This window comes from Oncorhynchus clarkii, chromosome 23 (genome assembly GCF_045791955.1).
Source record: "Oncorhynchus clarkii lewisi isolate Uvic-CL-2024 chromosome 23, UVic_Ocla_1.0, whole genome shotgun sequence".
In the NCBI taxonomy this organism is placed as follows: domain Eukaryota; kingdom Metazoa; phylum Chordata; class Actinopteri; order Salmoniformes; family Salmonidae; genus Oncorhynchus; species Oncorhynchus clarkii.
The window spans coordinates 28,818,396-28,832,429 of NC_092169.1; the positions used below are offsets into that span (position 1 = coordinate 28,818,396).

Consider the following 14,034-nt stretch of genomic DNA (forward strand, 5'->3'; position numbering starts at 1 on the left):
CTACCTAGACTAGCCGACAACACCACAATGCTATGAATAATTGCATCATTGTTTTCAAGTGAGAAGGCTCTTCCTCCTCCAATCTGGGCGGATATTCCTCACACACCTAGCACCTAACGCTTCAATATAGCCTAAATATTTGTCATTTAACTTTTAAAATGTATTACCTTTTATATGTAGCATAAACACAACCAGTCACAGTATTGTAATATTATTAGGCTACTGCAAAAGTCTGATGTAGGCATGGGCACGTTCATCCAAAATATAATTCCAGCACCCTCAAAATGGCTTGACATTAACTAGGTTTCCATCCAACCTTTATGTAAGTAACGTACATTTTGGATAAAGAAATGTCACAACATCATGGGAAAGCATGCAATTTCTTACAGATTAAATTAATTATGATTAACTTCACAGGGTGGTGAAAGTCCACGGTGATGAGCTTGATGCTCCTTTCAATAAATATTGAGGGTCTTATTCTGGTGACATGATGATCAATGCTTGACTGCCGTTTGACAATAAAAAATTCTCGCACCTTTGTCCATAATAATCTCATCATGTAGGCTATACCCGCACTGTATCTATGCGCGGTTGACTAGAGCGCATGTGCAAATACCAGAGTGGGCACATTCACTATACCTAAGCAACATGATCAGTACCTGGGAATTTAACCGCAAAAGTCATTTTTATGCGCACTACCTATTTACACACAGACTCAATTTGACGGCAAATGTGCATATTGTTTTTATACAGATTTTAGAATGTTGGCATGAAAATATTTTGCCAGTTGGATGGAAACCTAGCTATAGACACAGTTAAGATGCACGGCAAGTGTTCTAGTCCAGTGTCACTTTGATTATGACTGCACATCATGGTTCACCAGCAGCCCCAAACATCTAAAGAATAAACTACAAATCAGCCAAAACAAGCTTGTAAGAATTGTACTTAAACTCCCCCCTCATAGCATCTGAAGGTCGCGCATTTGAACCAGATAGGCTGGCTATCTGTGGAAAAAATGAGTAGTATTAATTACACTTGGTCTGGTCTACAGAATTATCACAGGTTCAGTCCCCTAGCTTCTGTCCAACTATTTTTCATTTGTTAGAGATGTCCACCAGTATAAAACCATAGCCAGATTCTCTAAAATGCACTGTTTTAAATAAGAGTATGTGGTAAGAACATGTTTATATACTGGTGCTGTTGAGTGGAAACTACCACAGCAACTCAAACCCATACCAACCATAACAACTTATAAAACGAATGTCAAAAGCTGGTTAATGTGTGAACAGTATAACGTTTCTATCGGGTATCTCTAATGTGTCTGTATCCATGTAATTGTATATGTATTTATGTTAAAATAGGACATCAGTGGAAATAATTCCCTCACTTTATTGTACAATTAGTTGGATATATTTTATAGAATTATAAATATGGCATCAATGTTTAAAATCTGATTTCCTTTTAGCTGATCCTTGTCTGAAGCAGACACCTAATCAGCCTCCAACCTTAATTTATTCTGAGGGTGGGAGGATGTACATGTTTGGGCTACCTGTGTAAACACAGCCTTAAAAACACCACAACATTCACCTGTGATCCATGCATCCCTAACATGCCACACCAACATTGCATGCTGCTCTCTGAGTCTGTGTCCACCCTTCTTGATATCCACATGAGGTAGGGGTGTATCATGAACATGTGGATTAGTTGCTCTCTGTTGTCAGAGAAGGGGGAGTTCTGTACTTCCAACGGTGAGAGTCCTGTTTGATTGGGCGCGAAAAGAAGAAGCTGAATGTTGGGGAGGAGGGGAGCCCTCGCTTGCTTCACATTGCATGACTGCACCGTGCTGATTCAGCGGGACAAAAGGGATAGCGGCGGGTGCTGAGGACCGTAATCGCCAGAATCACTGCTGCTTGGATGGCACTGTCAAATCAAATCAAATCGTATTGGTCACATACACGTGTTTAGCAGATGTTATTGCGGGTGTAGCGAAATACTTGTGCATATCAAAGAATTGCGCTGTAGCAAGGACGGACGGACACTGCAGTGGTGTCAACAGTGACCAAATCGCTGGTTTTCCTGGTTGTTGTTTATCTGCCATATAGGAAGTGGATTAGAAGAGAGTGGCTGGGAGGAAACTAAATCCTTCTCTATTGTTGTGTACTGATCTGGATTTAGGTGTTGAGCAAAGACAGACTGACAATGCAGATCTGAAGCGGGGCACACAATGGACACGAACATGCAGAAATTTACAGTTAGGAGATGGTTTTCCGTCTACCTTCAGAAGAAGTCACGGTCCAAAAACTCGAACCTCTGCAGATTAGAGGTAAGTGTATTGTTGTTTACTGCCCAACTACTTTGTGGCTGTGTGTGCCATAACGCAGAATACTTGTTTGCTAAAGGTGTGATTCAGCTGCCACTGACTGCTGTCACTCAAATATGTTGTGGTAGGCTGTTGTGGTACCTTGTGTTGGTCTTGTTTGTTACCCGATATTAGGCTACACTTACCAGTACAATTTCAGCATTTTGACAAGCTTTGTAGACTACCATTGCACAACATTTTCATAAAAAATCATGTTTAATTCTGTCTAGCATAGTATTACACGCACACAAAAAAAACAATTCAACTAATGGCGTAATCAACGATAATCTGTGAGTTTGAGTGTAATTGAAAAGGTAAATAATGTTTTGCTAATGTGTTGTTTACACAACAAACTGCTAGAAGTGAGCTGAATTTGAATAAACTTGAGTAAAATTACAAATTCATGTTTGCTCAAATCATATTTCCCAGAATGCTCTTTTGCAGATTGATTTTCAGAATTGTTTGTTTCCTTACCTGTGTTTTTGCTTCTCATTTGATTGGTTGATTTGATCTTATGCTATACAAAAATAAATAACATACTTTTACTAAAGGGTAAACCCATTTGAATTCATTCACATTTTGGCAGCACCCCCCCCCCCCCCCCTTTTTTTAACGAAACCTTCCTTACATATTTGCCCATTGTGCTCAGAAAGTAACTTTTTAGATCTGAAAACCAAAAGAGATATATAAAAGTGCTCAAATTTGGCCCCTTTTTTTTATACCCACACCATGAGATATCCATCTATTCAACCACTGGAAAAGATAAATGGTTTATTTGTCATGTGCGCCTGTGTAGACCGCATGTGTAGACCTTACAGTGAAATGTTTACTTACAGGCCCTAACCAACAGTGCAATTGTAAGTACAAAAAAAAAAGGTATTAGGTGAACAATATATAAGTAAAGAAATAAAAACAACTGTAAAAAGACAGTGCAAATAGTCAATGCAAATAGTCCAGTTAGCCATTTGATTACCTGTTCAGGAGTCTTATGGCTTGGGGTAAAAGCTGTTGAGAAGCCTTTTGGTCATAGACTTGGCGCTCCGTTACTTCTTGCCCTGCGGTAGCAGGGAGAACAGTTTATGGCTGGGGTCTTTGACAATTTTTAGGGCCTTCCTCTGACACCGCCTGGTGTAGTGGTCCTGGATGGCAGGCAGTTTAGCTCCAGTGATGTACTGGGCCGTGCGCACTACCCTCTGTAGTGCCTTGCGGTCAGAGGCCAAGCAGTTGCCATACCAGTCAGGATGCTCTCGATGTTGCAGCTGTAGAACCTTTTCAGGATCTGAGGAGCCATGCCAAATCCTTTTAGTTCCTGAGGGGGAATAGGCTTTGTCGTGCCCTCTTCAAGACTGTCTTGGTGTGCTTGGAACATTCTAGTTTGTTGGTGATGTGGACACTAAGAAACTTGAAGCTGTCAACCTGCTCAACTACAGCCCCGTCGATGAGAATGGGGGCGTGCTCGGTCCTCCTTTTCCTGTAGTCCACAATCATCTCCTTAGTCTTGGTTACATTTAGGGATAGGTTTTTATTCTGGCACCACCCGGCCAGGTCTCTGACCTCCTCCCTATAGGCTGTCTCGTTGTTGTTGGTGATCAGGCCTACCACTGTTGTGTCGTCTGCAAACTTAATGATGGTGTTGAAGTCGTGCCTGGCCACGCAGTCATGGGTGAACAGGAGTACATGAGGAGACTGAGCACGCACCCCTGAGGGGCTCCAGTGTTGAGGATCAGCATGGCGGATGTGTTGCTACCTTCCCACACCACCTGGGGGCGGCCCGTCACGAAGTCCAGGATCCAGTTGCAGAGGGAGGTGTTTAGTCTCAGGATCCTTAGCTTAGTGATGAGCTTTGAGGGCACTATGGGGTTGAACGCTGAGCTGTAGTCAATGAATAGCATTCTCACGTAGGGGTTCCTTTTGTCCAGGTGGGAAAGGGTAGTGTCGAGTGCAATTGAAATTGCATCATCTGTGGATCTGTTTGGCGGTATGCAAGTTGGAGTGGGTCTAGGAGTTCTGGGATAATGGTGTTAATGTGAGCCTTTTACCAACCTTTCAAAGCACTTCATGGCTACGGACGTGAGTGCTACGGGTCTGTAGTCATTTAGGCAGGTTACCTTTGTGTTCTTGGGCACAGGGACTATGTTGGTCTGCTTGAAACATGTTGGTATTTCAGACTCAATCAGGGACATTTTGAAAATGTCAGTGAAGACACCAGCCAGTTGGTCAGCACATGCCCGGAGCACACATCCTGGTAATCCGTCTGGTCCCGCGGCCTTGTGAATGTTGACCTGTTTAAAGGTCTTACTCACATCGGCTATGGAGAGTGTGTTCACACAGTCGTCCGGAACAGCTGATGCTCTCATACATGCCTCAGTGTTGCTTGCCTCGAAGCGAGCATAAAAGTGATTTAGCTTGTCTGGTAGGCTTGTGTCACTGGGCAGCTCTCAGCTGTGCTTCCCTTTGTAGCCTGTAGTAGTTTGCAGGCACTGCCACATAAGATGAGCGTCGGAGCCGGTGTAGTACGATTCAATCTTAGTCCTGTATAGGCGCTTTGCCTATTTGATGGTTCATCTTGGGGCATAGCAGGATTTCTTATAAGCTTCCGGGTTAGAGTCCCACACCTTGAAAGCGGCGGCTCTACCCTGTAGCTTAGTGCGAATGTTGCCTGTAATCAATGGCTTCCGTGCCTGTAATCCATGGTTGGGGTATGTACATACAGTAACTGTGGGGACGACATCCTTGATGCACTTATTGTTAAAGCCAGTGACTGATGTGGTGTACTCCTCAATGCCATCGGAAGAATCCCGGAACATATTCCAGTCTGTGCTAGCAAAAAAGTCCTGTAGTTTAGAATCTGTTTCATCTGACCACTTTTTTATGGACAGAGTAACTGGTGCTTCCTGCTTTATTTTTTTTGCTTGTAAGCAGGAATTGGGAGGATAGCATTGTGGTCAGATTTGAGAAATGGAGGGTGAGGGAGAGCTTTGTATGCGACTCTGTGTATGGAGTACAGGTGATCTATATTTTTTTCCCCCTCGGGTTGTGCATTTAACACGCTGATAGAAATGAGTTACGACTGATTTAAGTTTCCCTGCATTAAAGTACCCGGCCACTAGGAGCGCCGCCTCTGGGTGAGCAGTTTCCTGTTTGCTTATTTCCTTATACAGCTGACTGAGTGCGGTCTTAGTGCCAGTATCTGTCTGTGGTTGTAAATAAAAAGCCACAAAAAATATAGGTAACTCTTGGCAAATAGTGTGGTCTACAGCTTATCATGAGATACTCTACTTCAGGCGAGCAAAATCTAGAGTCTTCTTTAGATTTTGTGCACCCGCTGTTGTTTACAAATATGCACAGACCCCCCCCCCCCCCCCCCACACACACACATTTTACTGGAGTGTGCTGTTCTATCTAGCCGGTGCAGCATATAATCCGCAAACTGAATATCCTTGTCGCCATTCAGCCATAATTCTGTGAAACATAAGATGTTACAGTTTTTGATGTCCCGTTGGTAGGATATTCTTGATCGTACCTCGTCTAATTTATTGTCCAATGATTGTATGTTGGCAAGTAATACTGACGGTGAAGGCAGATTTCCCACTCGCCATCGGCAGATCCTTACGAGGCACCCCACTCTGTGTCCTCTGTACCTGCGTCTCTTTCTCTTGCCATTGACGGAGATTTTGGCCTTGTCGGGTGTGTGAAGTACATCCTATACAGTGGGGCAAAAAAGTATTTAGTCAGCCACCAATTGTGCAAGTTCTCCCACTTAAAAAGATGAGAGGCCTGTCATTTTCATCATAGGTACACTTCAACTATGACAGACAAAATGAGAAAAAAAAATCCAGAAAATCACATTGTAGGATTTTTAATGAATTTATTTGCAAATTATGGTGGAAAATAAGTATTTGGTCAAAAACAAAAGTTTATCTCAATACTATGTTATGTACCCTTTGTTGGCAATGACAGAGTTCAAACGTTTTCTGTAATTCTTCACAAGGTTTTCACACACTGTTGCTGGTATTTTGGCCCATTCCTCCATGCAGATCTCCTCTAGAGCAGTGATGTTTTGGGGCTGTTGCTGGGCCTCACGGACTTTCAACTCCCTCCAAAGATTTTCTATGGGGTTGAGATCTGGAGACTGGCTAGGCCACTCCAGGACCTTGAAATGCTTCTTACGAAGCCACTCCTTTGTTGCCCGGGCGGTGTGTTTGGGATCATTGTCATGCTGAAAGACCCAGCCACGTTTCATCTTCAATGCCCTTGCTGATGGAAGGAGGTTTTCACTCAAAATCTCACGATACATGGCCCCATTCATTCTTTCCTTTACACGGATCAGTCGTCCTGGTCCCTTTGCAGAAAAACAGTCCCAAAGCATGATGTTTCCACCCCCATGCTTCACAGTAGGTATGGTGTTCTTTGGATGCAACTCAGCATTCTTTGTCCTCCAAAGACGACGAGTTGAGTTACCAAAAAGTTCTATTTTGGTTTCATCTGACCATATGACATTCTCCCAATCTTCTTCTGGATCATCAAAATGCTCTCTAGCAAACTTCAGATGGGCCTGGACATGTACTGGCTTAAGCAGGGGGACACGTCTGGCACTGCAGGATTTGAGTCCCTGGCGGCGTAGTGTTACTGTTGGTAGGCTTTGTTACTTTGGTCCCAGCTCTCTGTAGGTCATTCACTAGGTCCCCCCGTGTGGTTCTGGGATTTTTGCTCACCGTTCTTGTGATAATTTTGACCCCACGGGGTGAGATCTTGCGAGGGAGATTATCAGTGGTCTTGTATGTCTTCCATTTCCTAATAACTGCTCCCACAGTTGATTTCTTCAAACCAAGCTGCTTACCTATTGCAGAGTCAGTCTTCCCAGCCTGGTGCAGGTCTACAATTTTGTTTCTGGTGTCCTTTGACAGCTCTTTGGTCATCGCCATAGTGGAGGTTGGAGTGTGACTGTTTGAGGTTGTGGACAGGTGTCTTTTATACTGATAACAAGTTCAAACAGGTGCCGTTAATACAGGTAACGAGTGGAGGACAGAGGAACCTCTTAAAGAAGAAGTTACAGGTCTGTGAGAGCCAGAAATCTTGCTTGTTTGTAGGTGACCAAATACTTATTTTCCACCATAATTTGCAAATAAATTCATTAAAAATCCTACAATGTGAATTTCAGGATTTTTTTCTTCTAATTTTGTCTGTCATAGTTGAAGTGTACCTATGATGAAAATTACAGGCCTCTCTCATTTTTTTAAGTGGGAGAACTTGCACAATTGGTGGCTGACTAAATACTTTTTTGCCCCACTGTCTGTCCTGCTTGTTGAAGAAAAAATCTTGGTCTAATCCGAGGTGAATGATCGATGTCCTGATATCCAGAAGCTCTTTTTTCCCGTAAGATACGGTGGCAGAAACATTATGTACAAAATAAGTTACAAATAACGCAAGAAAAAACACATAATAGCACACTTGGTTAGGCGCCTGTAAAACGGCTGCTATTTCTTCCGGCATCATTTTTGTAAGCATTTAAAAGCTTACAAACAGGGTTGTCAAACGATTTGATAATTTCTAGATTTTTTTTTTTACCTTTAATGTCAATGATCTAACAACTCATCTACTCTACTCTTGCAAATGTGGTAGCTTAGACTCTATTTTACATCATCTGAGGGTTTTGTGTTGTGCCCGCCATTGGTTGAGACACAACATGCTCTTGAAAACAGGGTAGATGCCATGTTTTGGCTGATAAATGTACTAAAATAGGAAAACAATTTGAAATTTTAACTTTCAAATGGTACATCAAAAGTTTGAGGTCCAGACATCAGAAAATGTTGACTTGAATGGGAATATCTGTTTTAAATGATACTGTCAATTCTCCATAGGAAACCTATTAATCATAGAAATGTAATGTATATTAAAGAAAAATATAAACGCAACATGTAAAGTGTTGGTTTCATGAGCTGAAATAAAATATCCCAGACATTTTCAATACACACAAGAAGATTATTTCTCTCAAATTTGTTTGCGTCCGTGTTAGTGAAAATTTCTCCTTTGCCAAGATAATCCATCCACCTGACAGGTGTGGCATATCAAGAATCTGACTTAACAGCATGATCATTACAAAGGCCATTCTAAAATGTGCAGTTTTGTCACACAACACAATGCCACAGATTTGTGCAATTGGCATTCTGACTGCAGAAATGTCCACCAGAGCTGTTGCCAGATAATTGTATGTCCATTTCTCTACCATAAGACACCAATTTCGAGAATTTGGTAGTACGTCTAACCGCAGACCACGTGTAACCACGCCAGCCCAGGACCTCCACACTGGCTTCTTCACCTGCGGGATCGTCTGAGACCAACCTCACAGGCAGGTGATGAAACTGAGGAGTATTTCTGACTGTTATAAAGCCATTTTGTGGGGAAAAACGCATTCAGCCAGTCCCCAATGGGTGGACCTGGCTCCCAAGTGGGTGGGCCTATGCCCACCCATTGCTGCGCCCCTGCCCAGTCATGTGAAATGCAGAGATTGTGGCCTAATGAATTTATTTAAATGGACTGATTTCCTTATTTGATCTGTAACTCGGTAAAATCATTGAAATTGTTGCATGTTGTGTTTTTTATTTTTGTTCAGTAGATAATAGAATGGACATGAGTTGACATTCGACGGTGAGTGGACCGGCGGCCATCTTTGTGGTAGTAATTTAGAAGTTACAATTTCAATTAAATTAAAATGTCAATGGTGGACCAGATCAATTCCAGTGGTCCTAAGGGACTGGTCCGTTCTATGAATTATGTTTCTGATTAAAATGACACCCTCCCTGTATTCAAGAGCATGTTGTGTCTCAACCGATGGTGGACACAACACAAAAATCTCAGATTATGTATAATAGGGTCTAAGCTACAACGTATGCTAATATGATTTGTTTTATTTTGTTCACACGTTTTACGATAATTGACTTTATTGAATTTTTTTTATCACGACATTTTAAATAGTTTGACAACCCTGTTGTAAGCTTTCAAATTATATCAAACTCAACCGTTTATCTTTTCCAGTGACGAAGACATGGATGTCTCATGGTAGGGTGGGGTATGCAAAATGAGTCAACTTTGAGCACCTTTAGCTCCTGAATGTTTGGCATTCAGGTCCAAAAAGTAACGATCTGACAACTTCTTCAATGGGCAAACATGTATGCAAAGTTATATTTTAAATCAAAAGGGATGCTGTGAAAAAGTCAGTGGTGTTTAGGTAAAAAATACTTTAATGTACTACTTAAGTCGTTTTTTGGGGTATCTGTACTTTACCATTTTATATTTTTTAACAACTTTTATTTTTACTTCACTACATTCCTAAAGAAAATAATGTACATTTGACTTTGTACATTTTCCCTGACTCCCAAAAGCAAGACAGGAAAATGGTCCAATTCATGCACTTATCAAGAGAACATCCCTGGTCATCCCTACTGCCTCTGATCTGACGGACTCGCGAAACACACATGCTTCGTTTATAAATGAAGTCTGACTGTTGTAGTGTGCCCCTGGCTATCCATAAATAAAAAAAACAATTGTTCTGTCTGCTTTGCTTAATATAAGCAATTTGAAGTGATTTATACTTTTACTTTTGATACTTAAGTACATTTTTGCAATTATATTTACTTTTGATACTTAAGTATATTTAAAACCAAATACTTTTATACTTTTACTCAAGCACTATTTTACTGGGTGACTTTCACTTTTACTTGAGTCATTTTCTATTAAGATATCTTTACTTGTACCCAATTGTCATACTTGAGTAATTTTTCCACGACTGCAAAAAGTGATTGCATTCAAATGGATTTTTCCCGAAACCAAGTTTCTCCAATACCAAATACAGCTTGCGGGTGATTTTTATTTGGCGACCCAAGTTATCTGAGGAAAAGCAATGTTTATATATACACTGCTCAAAAAAATAAAGGGAACACTTAAACAACACAATGTAACTCCAAGTCAATCACACTTCTGTGAAATCAAACTGTCCACTTAGGAAGCAACACTGATTGACAATACATTTCACATGCTGTTGTGCAAATGGAATAGACAACAGGTGGAAATTATAGGCAATTAGCAAGACACCCCCAATAAAGGAATGGTTCTGCAGGTGGTGACCACAGACCACTTCCCAGTTCCACATCCTCCAGCATGACCGGTTTGGCAGTCATGGAGTGGGGTGGCATTTCTTTGGGGGGGGGCACAGCCCTCTATGTGCTCGCCAGAGGTAGCCTGCCTGCCATTAGGTACCGAGATGAGATCCTCAGACCCCTTGTGAGACCATATGCTGGTGCGGTTGGCCCTGGGTTCCTCCTAATGCAAGACAATGCTAGACCTCATGTGGCTGGAGTGTGTCAGCAGTTCCTGCAAGAGGAAGGCATTGATGCTATGGACTGGCCTGCCTGTTCCCCAGACCAGAATCCAATTGAGCACATCTGGGACATCATGTCTCGCTCCATCCACCAACGCCACGTTGCACCACAGACTGTCCAGGAGTTGGCGGATGCTTTAGTCCAGGTCTGGGAGGAGATCCCTCAGGAGACCATCCGCCACCTCATCAGGAGCATGCCCAGGCGTTGTAGGCATGCCATACAGGGATGTGGAGGCCACACACACTACTGAGCCTCATTTTGACTTGTTTTAAGGACATTACATCAAAGTTGGATCAGCCTGTAGTGTGGTTTTCCACTTTAATTTTGAGTGTGACTCCAAATCCAGACCTCCATGGGTTGATAAATTTGATTTCCATTGATAATTTTTGTGATTTTGTTGTCAGCACATTCAACTATGTAAAGAAAAAAGTATTTAAGAATATTTCATTCATTCAGATCTAGGATGTGTTATTTTAGTGTTCCCTTTATTTTTTTGAGCAGTGTAGTACCAATCAAATGTTTGGACACCTACTCATTAAAGGGTTTTTTCTTTATTTTTACTATTTTCTATATTGTAGAATAATAGTCGACACATCAAAACTATTAAATAACACATGGAATCATGTAGTAACAAAAAAAGTCTTAAACAAATCTAAATATATTTTATATTTGAGATTCTTCAAAGTAGCCACCTTTTGCCTTGATAACAGCTTTGCACACTCTTGGTATTCTCTCAACCAGGTTCATGAGGTAGTCACCAGAAATGCATTTCAATTAACAGGTTTGCCTTGTTAAGTTAATTTGTGGAATTTCTTTCCTTAATGAGTTTGAGCCAATCAGTTTTGTTGTGACAAGGTAGGGGTGGTATACAGGACATAGCCCTATTTGATAAAAGACCAAGTCCATATTATGACAAAAACAGCTCAAAAAAGCAAAGAGAAACGACAGTCCATTATTACTATAAGACATGAAGGTCAGTCAATCTGGAAAATGTCAAGGACTTTGAAGGTTTCTTCAAGTGCAGTTGCAAAAAGCATCAAGCGCTATGATGAAACTGGCTCTCATGAGGACCGCCACAAGAAAGGAAGACCCAAAGTTACCTCTGCTGCCGAGGATAAGTTCATTAGCGTTACCAGCCTCAGAAATTGCAACCCAACTAAATGCTACAGAGTTCAAGTAACAGACACATCTCAACATCAACTGTTCAGAGGAGATGGTGTGAATCAGGCCTTCATAGTCAAATTGCTGCAAAGAAACCACTACTAAAGGACATCAATAATAAGAAGAGACTTGCTTGGGTCAAGAAACACGAGCAATGGACATTAGACAGGTGGAAATCTGTGCTTTTGGTCTGAGTCAATTTGAGAGTTTTGGTTCCAGCCACCGTGTCTTTGTGAGACGCGGAGTAGGTGAACGGATGAACTCTGCATTTGTGGTTCCCACCATGAAACATGGAGGAGGTGGTGTGATGGTATGGGGGTGCTTTGCTGGTGACACTGTGATTTATTTAGAATTCAAGGCACACTTAACCAGCAGAGCTACAACCGCATTCTGCAGCGTTACGCCATCCCCATCTGGTTTGCACTTAGTGGGACCATTATTTGTTTTTCAACAGGACAATGACCCAAAACACACCTCCAGGCTGTGTAAGGGCTATTTGACCAAGAAGGAGAGTGATTGTGCTGCATCAGATGACCTGGCCTCCACAGTCACCCAACCTCAACCCAGTTGACATGGTTATGGATGGAGTTGGACTGCAGAGTGAAGGAAAATCAGCCAACAAGTGTTCAGCATATGTGGGACCTTTGACTGTAAACAAACATTGTATAGCTTCAAAACATGGTTAAAATTATCGTATTGATCAAATGGATGGTCAGTCCTTGCATTTATATCCCAGTCTATGAATTTGAGAGAGGTTACATTTCTCCAGCCCCATCAGTAAGCTGTTTACCCACAACGGTGGCCGGATGAGTGCTTTATTGTTTGAACTGCAGATTGACCCTTTCAAATTATTAATTCTTTATTAGATTTGGACTGAAATATTTAAGCATGAAACCAAGATCTGAAACGTATTCTCTAGGCCTAGTTTTACAATTGTAAGTTTTGGGGGGAATGGGAATTGGAACAGTAGACGAACATGTCAAACCCAACCAGGTGATTGCAATCTTCACCTTTTTCTTCGCCACATTGCAAAGCTACCTGGGCATGGCACTGTTCAGCAGCTGTGGTGCTGAATCGACGATTAGTCTTTTGTCCATTCAAAATGTCAAATTGATCGCAACGCTATCCATGGTGCTGAATACTGTGCGATGGTTAAAGGCACAAGGTATTCCTGCATAGTTGGAATGCCTTCTAAAGTGGTGGAACCACAGATATCCTATTAAATTACTATGTGTGGAACTCTGTACGATACAAAACGATATACTACACTGTCTACAAAACATTAAGAACATCTGCTCTTTCCATGACAGACTGACCAGGTGAATCCAGGTGAAAGCCATGATCCCTTATTGATGTCACTTGTTAAATCCACTTCACTTTAGTGTACATGAAGGGGAGGAGACAGGCTAACAAATTATTTTTAACCTCTACGGGATCGGTGTCCCTATACCTGGACGGTTGTTGCTAACGTGCTCTGTGACTAGAATGACGTTTTAAGTAACAGCCATCTTTCCAGGACATATGCATTTTATATGTGCAGAATGCTTAAATTCTTGTTAATCTAACTGCACTGTCCAATTTTACAGTAGCTATTCCAGTGAAAAAAGACCATCCTATTGTTTGAGGAGAGTGCACAGCAAACTTTTATCATAGCAACTGTTTTGATATATTCACCTCTGAAGGTAAATAATCTACTTACATTCAGTAATCTTGCTCTGATTTGTCATCCTGGGGATCCCAGACACAAAATGTAACAGTTTTGTTTGATAAAAGAAATTTTTATTTTCAAATGTAGGAACTGACTTCTACACTTTTCCTTTCAAATGGTATTAATAATTTGGATATCCTTGTTTCAGGTCCTGATCTACAGGCAGTTAGATTTGGGTATGTCATTTTAGGTGAAATTTTTTAGGTGATCCTTTTTTGAGGTTTTCAGCCTTGAAACAATTGAGACATGGATTGTGAATGGGCAAGACAAAATATTTAAGTGTCTTTGAACGGGGTATGGTAGTAGGTACCAGGCGCACCGGCCAGGCGCACCCAACGCTGCTGGGTATTTAACACTCAACAGTTTCTCATGTATATCAATCCACCACTCATAGGACATCCAGCCAACTTGACACAACTGTGGGAAGC

At 41.5% G+C, this 14,034-nt stretch overlaps 1 protein-coding gene across 1 annotated transcript in view; it reads left to right on the forward strand.

The window, feature by feature from the left end:
• Positions 1-1,829: 1,829 nt before the first annotated feature.
• LOC139381146 (ribosomal protein S6 kinase alpha-2-like) overlaps positions 1,830-14,034 on the forward strand; it is a 45,137-nt gene continuing 32,932 nt past the window's right edge. The window contains exon 1 of the mRNA XM_071124491.1: positions 1,830-2,323. Coding sequence (XP_070980592.1) covers positions 2,225-2,323 — 99 coding nt within the window. The 5' untranslated portion in view covers positions 1,830-2,224. The remainder of the gene's footprint in view (positions 2,324-14,034) is intronic.